The 22006-nt window shown below is 31.6% G+C and overlaps 3 protein-coding genes across 3 annotated transcripts; 1 reads left to right on the forward strand and 2 right to left on the reverse strand.

Annotated features, from left to right (window-relative positions):
• Positions 1-6098: 6098 nt before the first annotated feature.
• Positions 6099-8340, reverse strand: LOC101206335. The gene is made up of 2 exons (XM_004151879.3): positions 6895-8340; positions 6099-6525 (listed from the first exon to the last, which is right to left on the reverse strand). Exons 1-2 carry the CDS (start codon positions 8191-8193, stop codon positions 6415-6417), a joined length of 1410 nt encoding a protein of 469 aa, XP_004151927.1. The 5' UTR covers positions 8194-8340; the 3' UTR covers positions 6099-6414.
• Positions 8341-13178: 4838 nt separating this feature from the next.
• LOC101212677 (blue copper protein) lies at positions 13179-14713 on the forward strand. Its single transcript, XM_004151826.3, has 2 exons — positions 13179-13551; positions 13671-14713. Exons 1-2 carry the CDS (start codon positions 13380-13382, stop codon positions 14264-14266), a joined length of 768 nt encoding a protein of 255 aa, XP_004151874.1. The 5' UTR covers positions 13179-13379; the 3' UTR covers positions 14267-14713.
• A 159-nt stretch (positions 14714-14872) lies between these two features.
• LOC101212433 (transcription factor ILR3) lies at positions 14873-18192 on the reverse strand. Its single transcript, XM_004151825.3, has 5 exons — positions 17896-18192; positions 16622-16681; positions 15818-15895; positions 15586-15748; positions 14873-15374 (listed from the first exon to the last, which is right to left on the reverse strand). The coding sequence occupies exons 1-5, from the start codon at positions 18039-18041 to the stop codon at positions 15105-15107; spliced, it is 717 nt and encodes a 238-aa protein (XP_004151873.1). The 5' UTR covers positions 18042-18192; the 3' UTR covers positions 14873-15104.
• Between the last annotated feature and the right edge of the window lie 3814 nt (positions 18193-22006).

Raw genomic sequence — 22006 nt, forward strand, 5'->3', positions numbered from 1 at the left:
AATAAGTCTATCATTTCAAAAACAAAATCGAATAGAAAATTTGATCTACTGAAGATAAAATCCACTCTCTTCTCTTCTCTTCTCTTCTCCACTTCTCCTTAAAGAATAAAGTAGATGAAGCACTGCAGTAGAAAAAATATTTCTTACATATCTTTCTTTTGTGGATTCTATTCATGAATGGAATCCACAAAAGAAAGATAGATATGTAAGAAACATTTTTTTCATCTTTTCTCTTTCCACTCCAATAAGTTTCTTCCTCTTTTTTGTTTTTCCTCCTTTGTTAATGTTGCTCCATTAATGGTGTAATTATGGCTGAAGCTGTTAAATTTAAAGAACAGATGGTAGTTAGGATTCAATTTTATAACTATCTCTAAGAGGATACACATGAACAAGCTCAATAATATTAGAAACTAATAATAGTAATAATAAACTTGTTTTTGTTTGTTCTTCTAGTGATTAATAGAGAAAGAATTCTTTGCAAAGAAATGAGAGAAAAACCTGCAAAAGAAAAAGGTTAAAATGGTGTTAAAGTATAAACTAACATTAAAAAAAAAAAAACAAAAGGGGATAAAAAATTTGGACACTTGTATTAATTATAACAACCAACTGCCAAACTCAATACACGTGTATGGTTGGTTTTAAAATGCATATTCATAACCATTAGGGTCGACTTTTTTTTTTTAACTTTAAAGTTTTATATTCTACCAATTTTTACCTCATTTCAAATTTTAACTATCTACTTTTAATCAATCTGAAATTTAGTTTATTAAAGTTCATTATTATCTAGTTTTAACACGTTCGTTTAAATTTGACATTAGATTTGAGTACATATTCTTTTATATTTAGTATACAATCATTTAGATTTGATGACACGTTTTTTTATGTTTGATACACGATCGTTTATATTTGACTACATGATAGTGTATCCAAATCTCAACGATTTTTTTTCAAGATCTTTTATCTTTGGTACACGATTGTGTTGCCAAATCTAGATGATTGTGTACCAATATCATAACCATTTTTGTTCAAGATCGTCGGTTCATGATATCTTGAACCAAATAACATTTTGAAAAAAAAAAACACAATTTATGATTAATTGAAAACAAAGATTATGATTTCAAAAAAATATAAAAGAAAAATTGCATATGAAAAAAAAATGAAAGAAAAATGGCAGAAGAGAAGAAAGAATATGGAAAGGAAAGACAAACTTGAAATATTTTTAAAACATAGTCGACTTCATGAAATTTTTTATTTTGTTATACGAGTCGTAAATATTTAGTTATATTTATAGAATTAGCCTAAAAATGTGTTAACAATGTGAGATTTTCTAAAGTAAATATTACTATGATTCTATCTATATGTTGTTTTAAAAAACATATCAATTCCAAATGCTATTTTAAAAATGTTGTGGATGATCACAAAATTTGGACCGAACAAAACAACAGTAAATTTGTTTATATAAGGGGAAATGGGAATATTGAAAAACAAAAGGGTGAGCTTGCATACGAACACACCAAATGTCATGTCTACTCCAATGCTTAAATAAGTAAAAGTATCAAAAAGAAAAAAAGTACTGAAAGAGAACTCATTTCACTCTCAAGAAGCTTCACATCCATAGTGTTTATAAGTTATCGTGGCCTAGTCCTCTTAGGATAAAGATTCCAAACCTATCTACAAGCCATTTACTTCAGGGTCTATTGAAATAGGTAGTGATTCCACATTCATTGGACTTTGGCCTCAACTTGGATCAAGGTCGAGGAGCTCAAGGTATATCGAACGATCGTTTCTTCTTCTTAAATTATGTTGGTCCAATTAGTGGTGCGAATAAAATAGTTTTCGAGTGATTTGTTAGAAGAGGTGCTGCAAATGGGCTAGCTCCTACCATTTCCTTTCTCTTTTCCTAGGCCATCTCATTGAACCTTATGTGTTGTTTAATTTTAGGCTCTAACTATCTTTCTTGGATAGATTTAATGTTCACCAAACCAATTCTAACATTGATTTAATTTTATCACTCATCTACAATTACCCACAACATTTATAATTATAATTAGATTATTAACCTAAGGTCATTTATTGATTAAATAATGATATTACTATGCTCCATAAATTGTCAATTAAAAAGAGCTTATATGTTTGGCCAAATAATCAATGTAATACTCACCATGAAATTAATCAATTGTTTGTAACTAAAGGAGTTGTTATAAAAAAACAAGTAGTCAAATAAGATTCACAGAAAACTTTTGCATTATACATTCTTGAAAAGACTAACTAATGCTCGATATAAAACATTAATTTTGAGCCAAAGTTTGTTCATAATCTCACTAAAACAAAGTAAGACATATCAGAGTTAGTATGACATTGAGAAGGTGGTATAGTTTGAATGATAATAGGAGGAAAAAAAGTGTACACCAAAATTATGAATATCTATTTGTTCAAATGCACTTTGGCTAGTTTGTGATGTCAAAGCTTGAAGATGAACACAACTAAACTCTCTTATAGTATATATTTAAACCCCATTTTGGTCTATTCAAAGATTCCTATTATCTTGAAAACTCTAATTAATATTATAAATAATATTTGACGTTTTTTTCAAATATATAACTTGAGATTTGAAGTTAAATCGATTACTTAGTTTAAACTAATATAACGATTATTATTACATTAGTTTAATTAATTGATCTAATTTTGAGTGAGTTCTCTTGACACTAAGAGTCGTCCTGAGTGACTAGATTAGATTATAAATTTGGTCTAATAGTTAGTTATTTTTCAAATCAAGGTTTTGATTGAACTCGTTTAATAAAAATTTGATCATGTTTAGTTTAGAAGAAGACCTCTCAATTTTATAAATATAGGAGATGAAAATTAATATGACAAGAAAAAAATTGAAAGTCTATTTTTGTTAAATAAAATTTAATGAAAAAGTAAAGAAAAAAAGAAAAGGAACATTTTGGTTAGAAAAAAAAGTTTCTAATACACATTTGAATTTTTAATTTTGTATTGAAAAAACAAATTGGGAGATTCTAATTCGTATTTAAACCAAAAGTTGAATATAAGATTGAGGAGAGTTTGTGGGTATATATTAGGTTAGATGAAGGCTTAATATATGAAAAAGAAAACTCAAACTCATAATGATGAAGATGGAAAAGTTGTGGTTGCTATGTTTTAGAGTCTTTGCTCCAACGATAACGGCTATTATTCAAATTGAAAATTAATTTCTCTCTTCTTTTTTTTGTGGGCACAGCCGCAAAATTTTAATTGCAACACCAAATAAGCTCTATAATTAGACCCATCTTTAATTTCCAATTTAATAGATTGTAAACCTAATCTTTCTTTTCTTGTAGAGAAGTATACATTAAGTTGAAGGAAAAAAAATAAAAATCTAGTGGTTTGTGTATTTACTAGACAATAAAAACAAAAATTGTTTAAAAAAATTATTTTGAAAGGTTGTTAAAATTAAACGTAATCACGATAATTAGTCGTGGAAAAAGATTGAATATTCATATTAGTAAAGTAGGGGGAATCATAGTTGTTAATACAATATTTTCTATGTACAAACGATCTTTCTAATTTGGATGATATACAAAATTAAATTTAAAAGAGAAAAAAATTAAATATATGAAATTGAGTTTAGTGTTAGGAATGATTCTTAACGCGAAAATAGTGATTTTAATAATTCTAAAATCAATAACAAATTAGAGGATATCTTTCATACAAATCGCTTAAAGAATAACTATATACTAAACTTGGTTACGTCCAATTATAAATTATGAATGGTATGATCACAAAAGCTCCAACATGTGAGTTTGATTGACCACTAGATTTTTGTGGATTTAATATAAGCTTATTTTGAATCATATGTTACACCTGCTTTTTTCTTTTACCATTGTTATATGCTTGACATATAATTTTAGTACAACCAACCTATAGATTATAACTTATAATTATTTGTTATAAAAATATATAATTTATTTATTATAACATTAATATATTTTTGAGTAAAGTTAAATTATATATAAAAAAAAATTGGACATACTCCTTATACAATATTGAATAGTGGTTTTTTACAGTTACACCCCTAGAATCTTAATTCTCCTTAAATTTTATAATTGGTTACATTTTCAATCTTTATCAATCAATTTCCTCTTATAATTTGTTAAGTACCTTGTAATCATCTTTTTTTTTTTTTTTAATTAAAAAAATCTTTAACAAAACAAAGTAATATTGAAAATATATAATATTAAAATAAAATAATTAAGAAATTGAGAAAATAAAAAATAAGGAATTATTTAATTCTCCACTATTTCCATCTATGTGTCTAACAAAACATACCAAATGCCACTATTTATAGATAATTTGACAAGCATGAAGTGAATTACATAATTACTAAGAGTTGATATCTTCAAAATATATGTCTTAATAAAACCTTACTATGGAAGCATCATATAATTTATAAACATAAAAAAATTACAATTTACTCCACTTCACTTAAACATGACATGAGATCTCTAAGTTGTCATACTCCAATGTAATGCAGCGATTTTTCAAAGATTTTAATAGGTAATGATTTGTAAATAAGTCTGTCAAGTTGTCATTGAAAAAATTTATTGTATTGTGATATATATCATCATTTTTTTCAAGATCGTGAGTGTAGAAAAGCTTTGGTGAAATATGCTTTGTTCTATTACCTTTAATATAAGATTTTTTTTTATTTGAGCTATACATGTCGTGTTGTCTTAATATAGTATTGTTAGAAAAAAAATTATTTTCTACTAGAAGACAAGCCACATGTTCCACGAATGTGCTAGTCATTGATCTTAGTCATTCACATTCTCGACTTACCTCGTGCATTGCAAGATTTTCAACATGATTTGAAGAACTAGTTATTATGACCTATTTTAATGATCGTTATGATATAGTAGTTCCTCCTCGTATGAATAGATAACTAGTTTGTGATCTAGCTTTTTGTGGATTAGATAATTGTTCAACATATGCAAAATCAAATATTGATTTATTCACCTTGGTAAGAATGCTTCATTTCATTCAGGACAAAGCATATTGATGTAAGGTATCATTGGCTTAGAGATAGCTTCAAATGATGAATTTTTTGAGCTTGAGAAGATACATATTGATTATAATGGATCTTATACGTTGACAAAGAATCTACCATGAGTAAGACTTGTGTTTTGTCGTTTCACGTTGGAAATGACAAGTTTCTCCTCAAAGTGAATTAGGGGAGATTTGATGGGCTTATTTTCTTTTGTTGTGAAGCCCAACCCATTTATTTATGGTTAATTTTTTGTGCAATTGAAAAAAAAGGGACAATGAATGTGACGACAATGGTGAGTGAAAAATATAAAACGAACATTTATTGCAGTTTCATTCTTCAGCCATTTGGAGATCAATATGTGGTCTGATCGAGCTAAAATTTTGACAGTGTATTTTGGCACGAGGGCCTTTATTCTAAACGGTGGAGATTTCGTTTGGAGCTATGTAAAGTCAAATTCTAGTGAATATTCTACTACCACTTATTGTGAGATCTTTCTATTTTTTCTTCATTGTTATTGTTATTTGTTGCGAGGAATATTATTCTTGAGATATTTTGCCTCTAGTTGTGACTAGAGATAACTTTGTTGTACCCGTTAAAGATTATAGTAGAGATTTTGATTTTAATCCATGGTTTTTTACTCCTCACGTTGAGGGAGTTTTTTCACGTTAAATTCGTTGTATCCATACTTTGATTATTATCGTTATTATTGTTGATTAGGACTCATCTGTACACAAGAGTGGGATAATTGATCCAAGTGAAAAATGTTTATCACAACAACTATATCCATTTTTTTTCTAATTTCTAAGAGAGACTAAGGATCATTGGATTAAGAATAAAAAATATTTTTTAAGAAACTCATTTTTGTTTAAATTCATTTTCGTAAAAATCGTTTAAAATATACTTAAAAATCTATTTTGAATGGCTTCCAAACACTTTTATTTTTTTCAAAATAACTTATTTTCTAAATTAAACACTTGAAATTGTAATCCAAACACACCATAAAACCCAAACCATCTTGTATTACAAAAATTACCCAAAAAAAATCAAATAATTTGATGGAGGAATATTTTTCTATCATTATTAGGGTAGGAGCATACATAGAATTATGTTGTATACTTACATCCTCTGTATTGTGCTGATGGTTTCATAAAATGAATATTACTACTATTAGTAATAACATTTATTTTTGTTCCAAAAGTAACATTCAAAAATGGTATCTAAACCAAAGTTTTACCATAAAATGAAACCCTCATAGTTACACTTGGGAAAATATAGATCCAATTTTGGTAGCCTTCCAGCTTCACTGTATGCATATTTCAATTGGAAAAGTGACCCAAAATTCTTGTAATTTTTTTGTACTTAATTAGTTAATGCATGTGAATCATTTCTTCTTCCTTGCAATCTCTAATGGCCATTTCCAATACTTCACCTGCGGTTGAAGGTAATACATCGCAGCATTGTCTTCTCGGAGCTTGCAACTGTACATTCATTCAATTTCAAACTCACTTTAATACTTAATTTAAATCTCCCCAAAAAAGTGATGCTAAAACAAGTTCACCCCGTCAACTCCATAAGGGCTAAAGAGATCAACTCCGCAGATGATAGGTAAGAAAATTGCTCATTAAAACAACTCAAATGTTTCATCAGTTAAACCAACTTCTTGGGTAAATGATTTATAGCACTGTATTGTTACTAAGCAAACTAATTATTTGAGAGGTTGATTAGTGCAGTGATTTCTCCATGGCAGCTTTTGTAGTAAGAAAAACTAAGGTGATCATTATAAATTCACGATCTATCGGATCAAAATTTGTTATAGACAAAACAATCATTATTTAAAGAACTTTTACCTGTTTTGCATCCATGTTGAGTTTACGAGAGAAAACTCTAACTTCGTCATGTCTTCTCGGAGAGGCTGAACCAAAAGAGCAATTCAAGAAATCTTTTTTGTAAGTAGTTTTGATTAATCCACTCCAATCCGAAGAAACTTGATCCAAATAGAAAACCGTTGGCCGACGACATGGATCTTCATGAATTTCCCTTGTATTGAATGTAAAAGATCCAGGTTCCACCTTAGAACCCTTCAGCCATGGAGTGAATGTTTGTTGCACATTAATGGCGTCCGTCAAGAAAACATGATGGTCGTATATTTGAACGGCGTAACCCCATGACACTGAAATCGTCCACGAGAACCACCGATCGTAGCATACACTCTGTTGCACGACTCTATAAGGATCGATCTCGACGGCTTTGTAAAGATGTTGGAGTGATTCTTTGATAGTTTTGTTAGGAAAAATTGGGTTTATACGATCTAAATGATGCAAAGTTACTATTGGAGTTAATGGATGTGAAGCCAAAAGCCCAAAAATGTCACCTTTCAAATCCACCTGATGAAACCCCTGTTCATGAGTTAATTTAACACCCAACTCTGTCAAACAAGAATGAACTCTAGAATCACTTCCATAAAGATGAGGATACCGTTGTAGACAGGAATCGAACACATTTCGAAGCGTTTGTGCAAGAGGTTGACTAATGGCGAATCCAGCTCCACCAAATCCCATCTCGAAACCGAAATTTCTGTTTTGTACATAAGTTTCAGAGTTGCTTCCAATGTAATACCACAAACCGTCATCGTATTTAGACAGAGTCTTCACCAAATTCTCCGGGAAGAAAAAAGTGTCATCATCACCAAAAACATACCACCGCACGTTGGAATGTCCGGCAGCTACCGTCTCAAGAACCACTCTAGCGACCCTTATCGCCGATCGGAAACCACCTCGGTAAGTGTAACGGAAACGGGAAGTATCAGCGGAGACACAAACCGCAGGAAGAGAAGAAGAAGAAGAAGAAGCGTCATGGTTTTGAGGAATATCATCAACAAAAACACAACCACGCATTAAATTGGGCTTCCACCAAATCTTGATATAATCTTTTCTTTTAGGCCATGAATCCTTGTTCGAAGCGATACCGAAGACGATTTGATGGAGGGAGAGATCAGAGGAAGGAATGTGGGTTAAAGAAGGTTGAAAAGTGTGGAAGAGGAAAACAGAGGATAAGAAATAGCCAACGCAGAAAGAAGAAGAGATTAAGAAGAAGGTTATGAGTTTAGAGGAGGATTGAGGTTTAATGGAGGAATGAAGAATGGCCATTTTTGGTTAATGATGGAAAAATGTTGGGAAGAAGAAGAAGAAGAAGAAGAAGAAGAAGAAGAGAGAATTGATTGAGTGATATAGAAGTTGAAATTGAAAAAGCAAAAGTGAGGTTGGAAGTTTAGTGTTTGTTACTTTTACCATTACTTGTTGCGGATTATTATAAATTATAGTGTCTTTTCTGTCATATTTATTGCAAGATTTATGGGGTATCTAACGTGTATGGTATATAATTCTTAGCGGGATTAAGAGATAGTAAAAAACAAAACAAAGAAGAAAAAAAAACTATTTAATGTGAAAACAATCTACTTTACTACTAGAACCATCCAATTCTCATTTCTTGTTGTTAAAATTTCAATGAATGTCAATAAATTATTGATAAAAAAAATGGTTTTGTTAAGAAAGATGTTTTCGTTTGAGTCGAAGAATATAAAAAGATCAAATGGTTGGGTTGAAACAATAATATGGAGATGGAAATATGTTGTTGTTTGGTAAATAAAAAGAAAAGCAAGCACTAATATATTTAATAATAGTAACAAGAGTTAAAAATAAAAGGGAAATTGTGAAGCGTAAAGTGCACTACGTTGTTGTGCATAATAATATTAATATACATAATCGGGAGAGGACTGAGGAGAGGAGTTGGGTCATTTTCCATGTGCTCTCTCCTTAATTACAGCCTCACGCTTCCATATTTCAAATTCCAAAATCCTTCTTATTTTCTCCCATTAAATCTTTCCCTTTGCATCTCTTTTAACACCATTGTTTCATACTTCTCAAACTAACGTTTTTTTCCTTTTTGTTTTCTTTTAATCTTTATCTTCATTGCCTCTAAATTATTAATTTGTTTTCCAATATAACAAAATAAACATTTCTCTCCGGTGTAAAGCAAAATGTCAGAATTTCATGAAAATAATACAATGTCACAATACCCATTCGTTGGTTTGTTGATTTGGATTTGGAGGGAGAGATGAGAAGTAGAGATGTTTCATTGGGTGTGGCAACTTGTTTGCATGAGGTTTGTGAATTTAGACTTAGTTGGTTCATGGACTTAGTCTTTCACCCAACTATATTGGATTTGAGCCCAAATTTCAATTATTATAAGTTTATCATTAATTTGGTAAATGAGATTTCACAAACTCTCCTTTGATGGAAAAATGAGACCTGCACAATCGAATAAAGATCGAATTTACTCTAATTGCAACTAACCTATTTGAGAGATTAACATGTATAAACTACCCTAATTAAACAAAAATAGGGTTTATTGAAAGAAAAAAAACTTTGCCTTCGTAGCTTTCTGTTTCTTGTAATCTTCTCACAAGCTCGAACCTAGGACCACCACTAGAGTTTATCCACTATTCTTCAAACTTAGAACCGAGTTATGAAACACAATATGACTACAACAAACTTGTCACACCCCACCCCGCATGTGTCCTTCCTCGCCATGCCGAATGTGGTATGACTTTGAGCATTTTTTATTCGTTAAACGCCAAAAACACTTAGCGTGAGTTCTTTAAGCTTTGCTTAATCGCTTGGCTTCATAAATCTAAGTTAGAAAATGTACTTTAGGCGATATAAACACTTAACACATCATAAGTAATATAACTTAAACTTTTATTACTTAAGTCATGCGTTTTACAATCAACGCTTTTTCAAATCAGAAAGACTTTTAAGCAAACCTTTCAAACATATCAAATACTTGGAAGAAAAACACTCACAAACTTGGAAACTTAATAACCTTAGTCTTCACTTTCTTTTCTTCTTCTTCTTCTTGCGTAGCACTTTAACAACACTTTCCTATTTATACAAATTCTAAAATGGATTAGTCGTGTGCAAACTCTTAATAATTCTCCAGCTTCTACTCTTAGTGGTGCACGTGTAAACTTAAGTTTTAACTTAATCATGCTTAGCTTAAGCTTTTACACGTGACCCATTAAGGAAACTTAGGAAATTTTCTAGAAGTTTTCTCTCTTCAACGTCTAGTTCCAACTCGTGAAGACCCTTAATTGCCTAGTTGAACTAAAACACTGAAAAATCCTATCGTGTAACCTTTCCTTGTGCACTACTCAAATACCAACCTCTTATCGTGTAGACCGCTCAAAGCGCCTTCTTCAAAACACTTAGTTAAAATTTACTCTTTAACTTAAATACAAGTCTCACAAAACTACAGATCTCTCAACGCACAAAATCATCGGGATATGTACAAAAATGCATCAGGAAAGGATCTTCCGATGCATAAACACATGTCGAGATCGAGGTTGGACGAAATGAGTCGAGAGAGGATCTCAAGATAAATAAAATACAACATTGAAAAAATAGAGGATCTCCCAACGTATAAAATGGATATCCCAACGTCGTGTACTACGTCAAGAGTTCCCAAAATCTTCCAACGCTGCATTTTATGCATCGAGAGATCCTCTGTTTTTCTAAAAGAGAAATATCTGCATGTTGAAATTTCTCCAACACTCACCTAAAACTTTCATCTTATTTTTCGAGTTTTTTCACTGCTCTACATCTATCTTGCTTGAGAAGTTTGATGATTAAAAAATAAAATATAGGTTCTACTAATCTCTTATTTTTTTCTAGAGAACCTTCCTTTCCTCAAAAAAAAAAACAAATCAAACATCAAGTAAAAAAAGTACGCAGAGATCACAGACAAGGGAACATGTTAATAAATACATATGTAAAAGATGAAAACGTTTCAGAAGGAGTAGAACCGGTGAAGCTAAATGAGTTTACACTCAAATTAGCTCAAACAATACCACGAAGCAAGAGACAGAGACGAAAACGATTTCTATCTAGCGGCAGTGAGCAGAGCAACCCTAGCACCTCTCTTCATAAATTTGTCCCTTTCCCCTTCTTTGGAGATATGGGAAGAGATGAGGGTTTATTAAATTCTAACTCTCAACACAATTTTGATGTGTCGGGAGTTAGCCACAAACTCCCGATATATTACTTACCACGTTAGGAGTGAGTCGGGAACTCCCGACACATATAGCAACATGTTGGTAGTTCTCTTAAATCTCTTGACACGGTAAGTAATGGTCGAGAGATAGTGCCTCTTATGAAGCACTAGGTTTTGTGTCGGGAGAGCCTATCTCCCGATGGTTTAAAACGGCATTGGAAGATCCAAAATTTCTTATAGTGTATATGAAGGAAAATAGAGAGAATGATGAAAATTTGGAGGAGACTTAAGTTTGAGATGAGGGAGAGAAAAAAATGTTGAGACAAAAATGTAATTTCAAATTACAAAATTGACAAAAAGTTTTTTCACATATGAAATTAAGCCTATTTATAACATAATTACATGAAGAAAAAAAAATGTAATTAGTTCATCAAATCTCAACACTTAACATTTCACTAGCCATTAATGAAACTTAGTGAACTAGGTGTTTACATCTCATACAACCACCTATCTCACTTAGTGTCAGTGTGATTATCCAACAAAATATCATATTTTACCACTAACTTTAGTCCAATGAAAATATAGTCATTTAACCATGCAATCAAGTCAAAGTCAAACTTTGACTTTTTACTATTTTGTTCGTCATGACTAATTTTGACCTCTTGAATATGAATACACGTTCATTTCTTCGAAGTTCAAATGATATTTGAATATAAAATCGATTAAAATCTGACTTTTTAAAGTCAAAAGTCAATATTTCTTCTTAACAGCTTCGGTATGCGTGCATATATATCATTGTGATATTAAAAAAGAAGGAAAATTTTACCTTCTTTTATCTCTCCAAGACCTCTGAGCTTCAAATACAGACATGAGTTTTGTTCTTTCTTCTTTTTAAGTGATTCTTGAGACTGTTCTTCGCCACCCCTTTTGGTGGAACTGTATTAATTCTTAATAGCTTCAGTTATGTTGTTTATGTTGTCCAATATAACGAGGATCAACTTATGATTTTCCTTAGTGTCTTCCTTTTATCTCTTCTTTTCTTTGTTTCAATTCTTAAATAGCTATTCTCCTTCCATTGATTTTTGTTTCTTCTCATTCTCTTCTTTTTCCTTCTCAAGCTCAATTTTAATCTCTACATCCTTGACTAGTAGCTTCACAAAATGTATATAGTATTTTGATTGTAGTTCTTGCTTAGTTAGAACTGATGCAACAACTGAAAATTAAAGATGATCTTAGATTAAAAAAAAGTCGTCAGTGATATTGTCGTTGTAGAAAAATTGAGGATTGTGCATTTATGTCATCCTTCTTAAAGTATTCATGAGCTCAAAACAGTCTCCCCATGAAAACTTAGTCACTCTCTTAATCACAACTTCATTTTTAAAATATGTTCTCTGCTACCTTTTACAAACTTTTTTTTTTTTTTTTTTGTAGAATTTATAGTTACTAATAGACCGCACCACCCAAACCGCTCAGACCAGTGGCTGACGGTTTGATCTCGATTTTACGAGTTTACAAAACACGTACGAAAAGAGGATACTTTTTAGGAATTTTTTTGAAGATTTTGAAGATACATTTTTGGAATTTTTTGAAAGTTAACAATAAAACCTTGCACTCTTTCAATTTCTTCCCAAAACCAAAACCATCAATGGAACAGAAACTTTTTAGGCAGTTCTTTGACTCTTTCCTGCACTGCAAAATATGAAGAAAACCTGAATAAGTTTCAAAAGCAAATAACTAAAAGTACAATTGTTATCAAATGAAGGCATACTATTCCAATATTTTTTATACATTGTTCTTTCTAGGGAAAATCCAAAATTTCTATGAAAAAGGCATCTTTAGATGTGCACACACGACCGCATCTATGAAACTAGAGATCTAAACTCATAGTTTGACCATAATGATAGGTTTACTATTATCTTCTTTTGGAAGTAATTTTCAGAATTTTATATCAGCAATGTCAACCAGATTCCATAGGCTTTTCATTTTACCATTTCATTCCTTATAAACTAAAAATAACTATATCGATTTGACCAACTCATCTGGGTTCTATCAGGACTCATTAAACAACTCAACAATTCCGAAGTCTTCAACAATATTTAATTTCATTACAGATAATACAAAGAAAGACAGCACACAAAAGTTGAAATTTTCAAACACACTTTATCATTAGCATTAGCACGTCCTTTCCCACCAAATCTATGGAGTTTAATAACGTTATATACACTCAGAAACAGAGAGATCCCAATACAAGTTCGTTTTCTTGGCTTTGACTTTCTGAAAGAAGATGATGGGAGCTTCAAGAACACTGATAATGGCATTGGCAATTGCAGCCACAATGGCTGTTGAATTAGCGATGGCAACTAATTATACAGTGGGTGATTCTGGTGGCTGGGAAATAGGCCCCAACTTCCAGGCTTGGGCTTCCTCCAAAAACTTCACCATTGGAGATGTTCTCAGTTACTTCTCCTTTCTATTATTTCTTCTAAACCCTTTTAATCTTTTTTCTTTATGTAATGTCATTCTCAGCTCAATTTTGGTTTCTCATGGAACTATAACTGATTTGTGTCCTTGACAGTTTTCGAGTACTCGTCCAACCATGATGTGGTTGAAGTCAATGAGCCAGATTTCAGCTCCTGTTCCGCAAGCAACCCCATAGAGAAGCACATTGGCGGCAGTACAGCGATTACCCTTTTGACATCAGGTAAAAGATTCTTCATTTGCGGGGTGCCTGGCCATTGCCTTGCTGGAATGAAGGTTGAAATTGACACCCTTGCAAATCCATCACCGCCGCCTTCCTCCATAGTTATGCCTCCATCTCCACCGCCGGAAGAAACACCGTCTTCACCACCACCTACTTCCTCTCCCCCTGATCCTACATCTCCTCCTCCATCTTCCCCCCCAAAAGCTTCAACGAAGCCACCAGCAAAGCCTCCTCAGGCTACACCACCAGATTCTAAACCCAGCCCTCCATCACCGCCCACGGAACCAACTCCACCATCATCAGCACCGACACCGGAGCCTCCGATCCCTCCATTTCCATTTGATCAGCCACTGATTCCCTCAGCAGCGCCCAAACCTCCTCCTCGTCCATCATTGGCTTATAGATGCAGTTTCAGGATTCATCTCTCTTTTGGCTTCACCTTTGTTGCCATAATGATTTTGGCTCTCTGAAAAATTTTCATTTTCCATGTACATCTTGATGGGATCCTACAATTTTTTTGATCTAATGCTTTTACTCTACGTGATTCCAATGAATAAAAAGCCTTTCACCAGCCTCTATCCATTGTAAAATATCTTAAACACATTACAATTCTGCTCTGACTGAGAATAATTCCCAAATCATGTGCTACATTGATAAGCAATAACCATAGCACATGACAAACCTGAGAAGAATATTAACTTCAGGATATAATATGATATTAAAGAAGCTGCCTTCTGGTATTCCAAAACATTTCACAAAAAAGAAAGATTCTCTCTATTGTCCATTCTTTTAGGCATAAAGAAAATTAATGCTAACCATCAAAATTTAAATTTCATGCTCCCTGTTATCATGACAACACCTGTAAGGATTACTGTGTTTGATATTTTATGAAATAAAAATGTAAAGCTTGGAGTGAACTTGAAAATTTGTTGCAAAATAATGTCTAGGGTTTGATTTTTAGACAGGTCTTATATTTGTTTTGAAGTAAAAGAATCTAGATCCTATGTTGATTAACTGTATAAACACCAGCTAAAACTTAAGTAATATGTTACTAAGATGAGAATACATAAATGTATAATGTGGGCATAGCTGCAGGCAGCAACTTGTTAAATTCAGTCAAATACTTCCGTTTATTTTGGATAGAGTTAGCAATGCAACATTTGCTAGTCTTCAAACAACGTTTTTACACGATTAAGAGCTTCTTGAACAATTGAAAACAAAACATATGGTTGAAAAGAAACACAAGCATATAAAGACATTGTTAATTATAACAGCATAACAAACAAACCAAATCATTTGTCCTCCCCTTTAAGCAACCGGTGGGCGAAGCACATGATCCTGTGATATGTCGACAGCTGCAGGCGGCAAGAACTGCCACATGGCAATGCCAGGATAACCAATGAAAGGCATCAATTTGTTACCAGCCGATTGCCCTTGTGCGGTAAATGCAGCTGACAGTGTGGGGGGAGGATGCTGAACATCAGCTGCTCGAGTGTTCACTGCTCTGATTTGCAGCTCCAACTTTTCTTTCTCTGCTCTCAACCTTTGCTTCTCATCACGAAGTTCATTTTTCTCAACCTACATGCATACTGTGCTTAGAGATCAAAAGATAAATAATTCCAGTTTGCGGTGCATCAGATGTTAGTAAACTATTCAACATTGAAACTATTATAAGTGTTGCTTAAAAATATATGAAGGGTTTATATGGATCAGATAAAGCAAGTGTTGGTTAAAGTTCACATTCAAGGTGCAAACGAGTATAGGATGTCCAATGGGCTACCAATCTCACCTTTAGTTCTTTGATTTTTGCCTTCAAATCCTCCTTTGATTCTCTCAGCTTCTGAGTTTCACATTGTAAATCAGTCATCATTCTGATAGCATCACTCAAGATTGCAACCTTGTCGCTTTTGGGTGGTTTTCCAGGTTCCAGGACAGCAGCCAATTCCAAGAACCTTGAAATTATAGATGGTGTCTTAGTAAAAAGAGATTAATGTCTGAAGTGGTAATTGATAATAGGATACCTCTCATTCAGCTTATCTCTCCTCTGTTTCTCTCTGCAGGCTTTGGAGGTAGATGCAGCACTTGTTTCACCCCTTAGCCTATATAATGTTTGAGATATATCAAATGATTAATTGTTTTTAGCCCAATAACACAAGCTTTTTGAGTCAAGTGTTTGATTAATAAAATACAACAAAATAAGGGAAACATTCTACCTGTTAACAGGAATTTGGATCCTTATCAAACTCCTATATAATATTTGATGCATAAAAAAGGCACTAGCAAATTTGTGTGAACATACACAAGACAATAGAAAGTTATCCTGTCCTAAATGAAGCCAGCAGGACTAAATGCCAATTCTTATATTAGGTCACTTATAACACAGGGAACTACCCTGCCATGATGAAAAAACTACTCAATTAGGCCGTCACAATGTATCCGACAGATTGTTTATTATTAGATGTATGAGAAAAGTATGTCAGAATTTAAATTTAGTGACTAATGGTTATTAGGGGCATATTGGTTTTTTAATCAACATCCAACTATTATAATAATAATAAATTCTTGAGAAATAATAATAAATTCTATGAGCATATTTATGCTCAAGCTGAACTCTCTAACATTCAATCCTTTCGTTTCTATTTGTTGGTTATATAAGAATTTCTTACAAGATATAAAAATCAGTACACCGTTGACTTTGAAAAAATGAACAATTCAATGCACCTTCTTGCAAATAATTAAAAGAAATGCACTTCACCTTGTTTAGCTACTCCAAATAGATTCTTACTTATTTGACAGATCCTCAGTAGTACCTGATAAAAACTTACCGTTTCCGACCCACTTCCTTTGTGCTGTCCAGATCTTCATATGAACAATCTACCTCAAGGCTGGAAAAAAGTAAATATCTAATCAGTTGCAATTAAAATTTGAGATAAAAATAAACTCATTCCATGCATGCAATCTCCCAAAAAAGATCAGCTCATTTTATCAACGAGAAAAAGTAAATCATACATAAAAAAGAATGAAGCGTTTGAAGGTTTATCCTTTTACTGTAGAGTAAAAAACTGCAAGACCTTCGCTATGTATGAAATAAAGCGATGAATTTAGGCTACTCAGAATTAGCTGGTAAGTAATGAAAACAGGAACTCTGAAATAGTAACCCCACAGAATCAACAATTATTTAAGCTTGACCAAAAACAGCATGAATCACCCCATCTAAGAGACTGAGTAACCAATCACTACCTTTGACTGAGCTCTTGTTTATGTCACGTCTCCAAAATCAAACATGGAAACAATAACATGATCCACAAAGGGACAAATTGAATTATTTCCCACATAAGGAAAAAAAGAAAAAAAGCAAGACAGTACAGATTTGATAAATTGTTATTGTATATACTAATTTCCACCTGAATATATTTATAACCTGAAACCAACTGAATGAATATTGCTACCACTAGGTAATTCATTTAACATCAAGTTAAAGATAGAATAAGAGAAATTTAAAGATCCAACAAGTCCAAGTGGGGTTATGGAAACTGAAACGAAATGCTTTGTATCTGGGTAAGGAAACAGAACTAATTAATTATAAACTTGGTCTCTAAAAGATTCTCCAGTTAATCACATGCTATAGCAGAGCAGTGAAGACCAAACCAAAGTTTACAGCTAATAAATTTTGTTTCCATATACAAGCATCCTAACACCCAACAAAACACTGCATACAGTCCCTAAAGACACAAAAACAGCTCAAGGAAACTGACTTGCTATGTCCCTAAAATGGTACGGCAAAGGCATTTCAACAAAGTTGCAACAATCTTATCACAGACAACGATCTCCAAGTGATACAAAAAAGCAAGAAAACTTTTACAATTGATATTTGGTAGCAGATAAAGAAGCAAAAGTAGAAAAAAAGTAAAAGGGGGGGAAACCCATAATTGGCTGTTTGGCTTTTGTATGAACATAGTAAACACAAACGGGACAATAGAAATAAAGGGTGAAATTACCCATATTAAAACTAAGAAACAAAAAACCCTCACAATAAATCACACCCCACAAACAGACAACCCAGAATCAAGAGTAAAAGGGAATTGTAAAGAAGACCCACCTGTCTTTAGATAAAAAATTGATGGAGGGATTGGACCAGGAGAAACTGATGGACTGTGGGGGCGAGAATCGAGGGTCGACGACGGCGAGATCATCCACTGTAGAGTAATCGAAGAGCCAATTCCAGTTTGGTGGAGGGTTGTCCATTGGTGGTTTTGAAAAAAGAAAGTTGAATGAACTAAAAAGGCTTAGGAATCACCATGGATGGAGAGTAGTGAAGAAGTGTTTGGTTGGAAGGAAAGGGGCAAAGTGTGGGATCATAAAGGGTGTAATGGGGACTGAAGTGGGGGCCATGGGGGATTGGGGGATGATGATTTGAAAACTTCGTGGCTTCTCTCTGTTAATCAACTGAAGGGGATATAGTTTATTTATCAATTAATTTATGAAACTAAGAGTGGTGAAGTGAAGTGTGATTGGATACGATTGATCATTGACCCTATGATTTGAGATATTACACAACAAAACCTCCCAACACTTTCCTCAATCTCACTTTCCATTTCAAAATGCATTATGCACTAATCTCAAAAGAAAAAAGAAAAAACTTTGTGTCATTCTTTTCAAAACAATTTAATTATTTTTTACTATTTTAAAAAAAATGTATGTAATAGATTGCCTTCAATCATTGAAACAAATATTTTTTCTTTCAAAATTGAGTCTTTGTCCACAGTGTTTTTCTAAAACAAAAACTTGAGTGACTGCATCCAACTCTAAACCAATATAATGTATTTTACAAAAATAAAGTTGATAATTTTTCTATTTAATTTTGTGTGAAATAGAAAAATATAGAGTACAATAAATAAGTACATTTTAGGATAAAATGCATCTAATTATTGCTTTTCATTTATAAATAAATCTTCATTAAAAGAAAAAAAAAACTTATTTTTAAAACTACAATTTCAAACATCTTTCTTACTTTGGCCAATTTTAAGCCGAACATAATGAAAATATTATTTGTTTCCTAAAGCATATAAGATGATAAGATAATAGTTTAAGTTAGCACTTTCTTCTTTAAAAAAAAGTTAACATTCTTCTTACGTTGGATCCTCCGTCTAAGAAATAAAGTTAATTTTGAAAGATGAAAACTTTATTAAATGTTAATATCATGTGTCTTAGTTGTTCACTTGAATCGGAAAACAAAATTAGGCTCATTCTTACCATCCTAACATTCTCTTACTTGGCCTTTGATTTCGAGTCTGGAAAGAGACTTTTCGATTAAGTATTCTCTTCTTGATTCTATATGAGTAGTTGAAGAAGTAGTTGTCTCGGTTTGTTGGTATTTTGTTAAGAAGAAATCTTTTTTTTCTTCAAACAAAACCCATAAAATAGATTTTTCCTAAGATTTTTTTCCACCTTTTCCTTTTACAATATTTTCTCAATTGCTCCAAATTTCACTGTTTAATTCAAAACTAAAAGTAAAAAACAAAATATCTCCCCCAAACATAATAATTTTTGTTTTAGTTAGAATTATATTGTAATAAATTGAAACAACAATCGGCCGCTGAGCTCACTTTCTTTAAGACGTTTCATAGTTTTATTCTTGTTTGTACTAGCATTTTCGAAGTTACACGATGTCTCCAAGATAAAATAACACAAAAAATACGATCCGTTTTGCATGAAAACTGACAGTCTAAACCAATACCTTTCTTGAAAGATATAATATTCTACTCGAAAGTTAAATAAATAATTAAGATTCTTACTTTGGTCTTTACCATTAGGATCCCATTAACTTTTTTTTATGTAATTTTTCTACATTTTGATGGCTACGTCAAAAAATTCATCATGTTAAATAAATTGAAAAATAAATCATATATCTTGCTCATTTATTTTACGATTCTCTTGTGTTATCACGTAAGTACGACCCACATATTCCAATCAAATAAACTCAAATTAAAAACTAATTTATTTTTGTATTTTTTTCATCAAAACTCAAATGTCTGGCACACCCCCCCCCCTCATCTCCCCCACCATTTATATTAACTTCTTAAAATTTGAATCGGGAAGTAAATAGAACATTGAGTATAATAAATAAATAGTAATTATAATATGTAGCAATTTTAGGAATAATAATTAAGTATATAACATTTTTTTAAAAATTACAAATATAGCAAAGTTTATCAATGATAGACTTCTATCGTTGATAGACTTCTATCAATGACCAATATTTTTAACATGGTCAATTAGCGATATACATTGACAAATGTTACTATATTTGTAGCTTTCTTTTTCAAATGTTGCTATATATGATAATATTTTGAATTTAATTGTTATATTTTCAAGTATCTCATAAATAAAGCTGTCATATTGGTATTAACATCCATGACAAGGTAAAAAAACTAAAAAAAATAAAGAAAATTGCATCATTCAGTACAAATTAGAAAATAAATATAATCTATAGCACAAGGGAACAATATTTGCAAAAATGATAATTTTTTACCGGTTATATATGGTAAAATTTTTAAAATGTCAATCTTGCTCTTCAATTTCCTTCCTCTTATACTGTCAGTGATGACTTCTATCACTGATATTATACTATCAATGACGACCTCTATCAATGACATCATGGCTACTATGTCTATATGACTTTCATGAATTTATCACTGATAACTTGAACTTAAACTTCCTAAATGATATAAATGGTTTATAGCATAACCTAAAATCAATAATTTATTTCAACAAAAATTGCAACTATATTAATTTCATTTATACTATCAGTGATTGAAGCTATCATATGGATAATGTGTTATTAGGGATTCAAAGATATTATTGGTAACAGACTAATTCAATCTATTTTCTTTCTCCAATTTATGCTAAAAAAACAACCACAGTATCACTTTAGAGTAGAACATTAATTGATATTATTAATATATATAGTAGCTTATTAAGGATATAACTTATAGATGTTATGATCACTGATATCCTTATGTTGATATATCACTGATAGATATTATAAAGTGATAGCAACAAAAGTATATAATTTATAGTAGCCTTAAAAAAATAACAATTGATAGCCTAGTTAAACCTTATCAATTCAAAATTGATATGTTTACCAACGATATATCACTTACAGAAAATATCCTTCTAACGATATTGTGTATAGTTGTTATTAGTGATATCATTGTATGTTGATAGCAATATAGAAAATTTACTTATAATAGCTATTAGGAATATTGATAGCCAACATCGTTGATAAAAGATATTATTGATAACAACTTATATCACATTTCCTAAATTGAAAGACATCACTAATAGAAGTTATCAGCAATAACAACTAATTATAGCAATTGATATCGTATTTCTCAAATTGAAAGTTACTCTGCTCTTTAGTGGCTATCATTGATAAAAGTTATCATTAATAAAACCTATCATTGATAGTTATTATCAATTATATCCTATCAACTATATCAATTGATAACATATTTCTCAAGTTAAAAGCTGATAACATATTTCTCAAATTAAAAGTTGATAACATCTATCCATGCTGTTTTTTTCTAAATGTTTTTGTTATCTGATGCAATTTGTTCTAAATTTATACGTTGATGAAATTGTATCTAGCATATGAATTAAGAAAGTGAAGTAGAATGTCAATGTGTTAAAATGATGATAATCAAAATCTGGAAGACAAAATGATTTTTTGAATTATTCAATTAAAAATTAAAAATTAAAAACTAAAAATTAAAATCCTAAAATTTTAGCAGTAATTATCTTATTTGACCGTCTACTAATCTAAATATTGAAGTCACAGTCGACTCATCTAAATATTGAAGTCAAAACATCGTTAAAGAGTTAACGACTTTGTAACGATAGGAAACCAAATAAATAAAGAGTTTATAGATTTTAAAATTGGATGGGAAAGTGAGAGAGAGAGAAAGGAACATTTTTTAGATTGGAATTGGGAGATAGAAAAGAACAAGGAGGAAATTGGTGTGTTGTATGATGCAATGAAAATGAAAGAACCAACTACCCAACACCTCCCTACTACTCTCAACCTCCCTACTACTCTCATTCATGACATAATCCAACTTTTAGATTCCCTTTTTTTAATTGCTTTTCTTTCCTCCAATTCTTTTTTGTTTTCTAAAATGGAAATATCCACCAAACAAAACTTCAATTAT

Source organism: Cucumis sativus, chromosome 2 (assembly GCF_000004075.3).
Source record: "Cucumis sativus cultivar 9930 chromosome 2, Cucumber_9930_V3, whole genome shotgun sequence".
Lineage (NCBI taxonomy): Eukaryota > Viridiplantae > Streptophyta > Magnoliopsida > Cucurbitales > Cucurbitaceae > Cucumis > Cucumis sativus.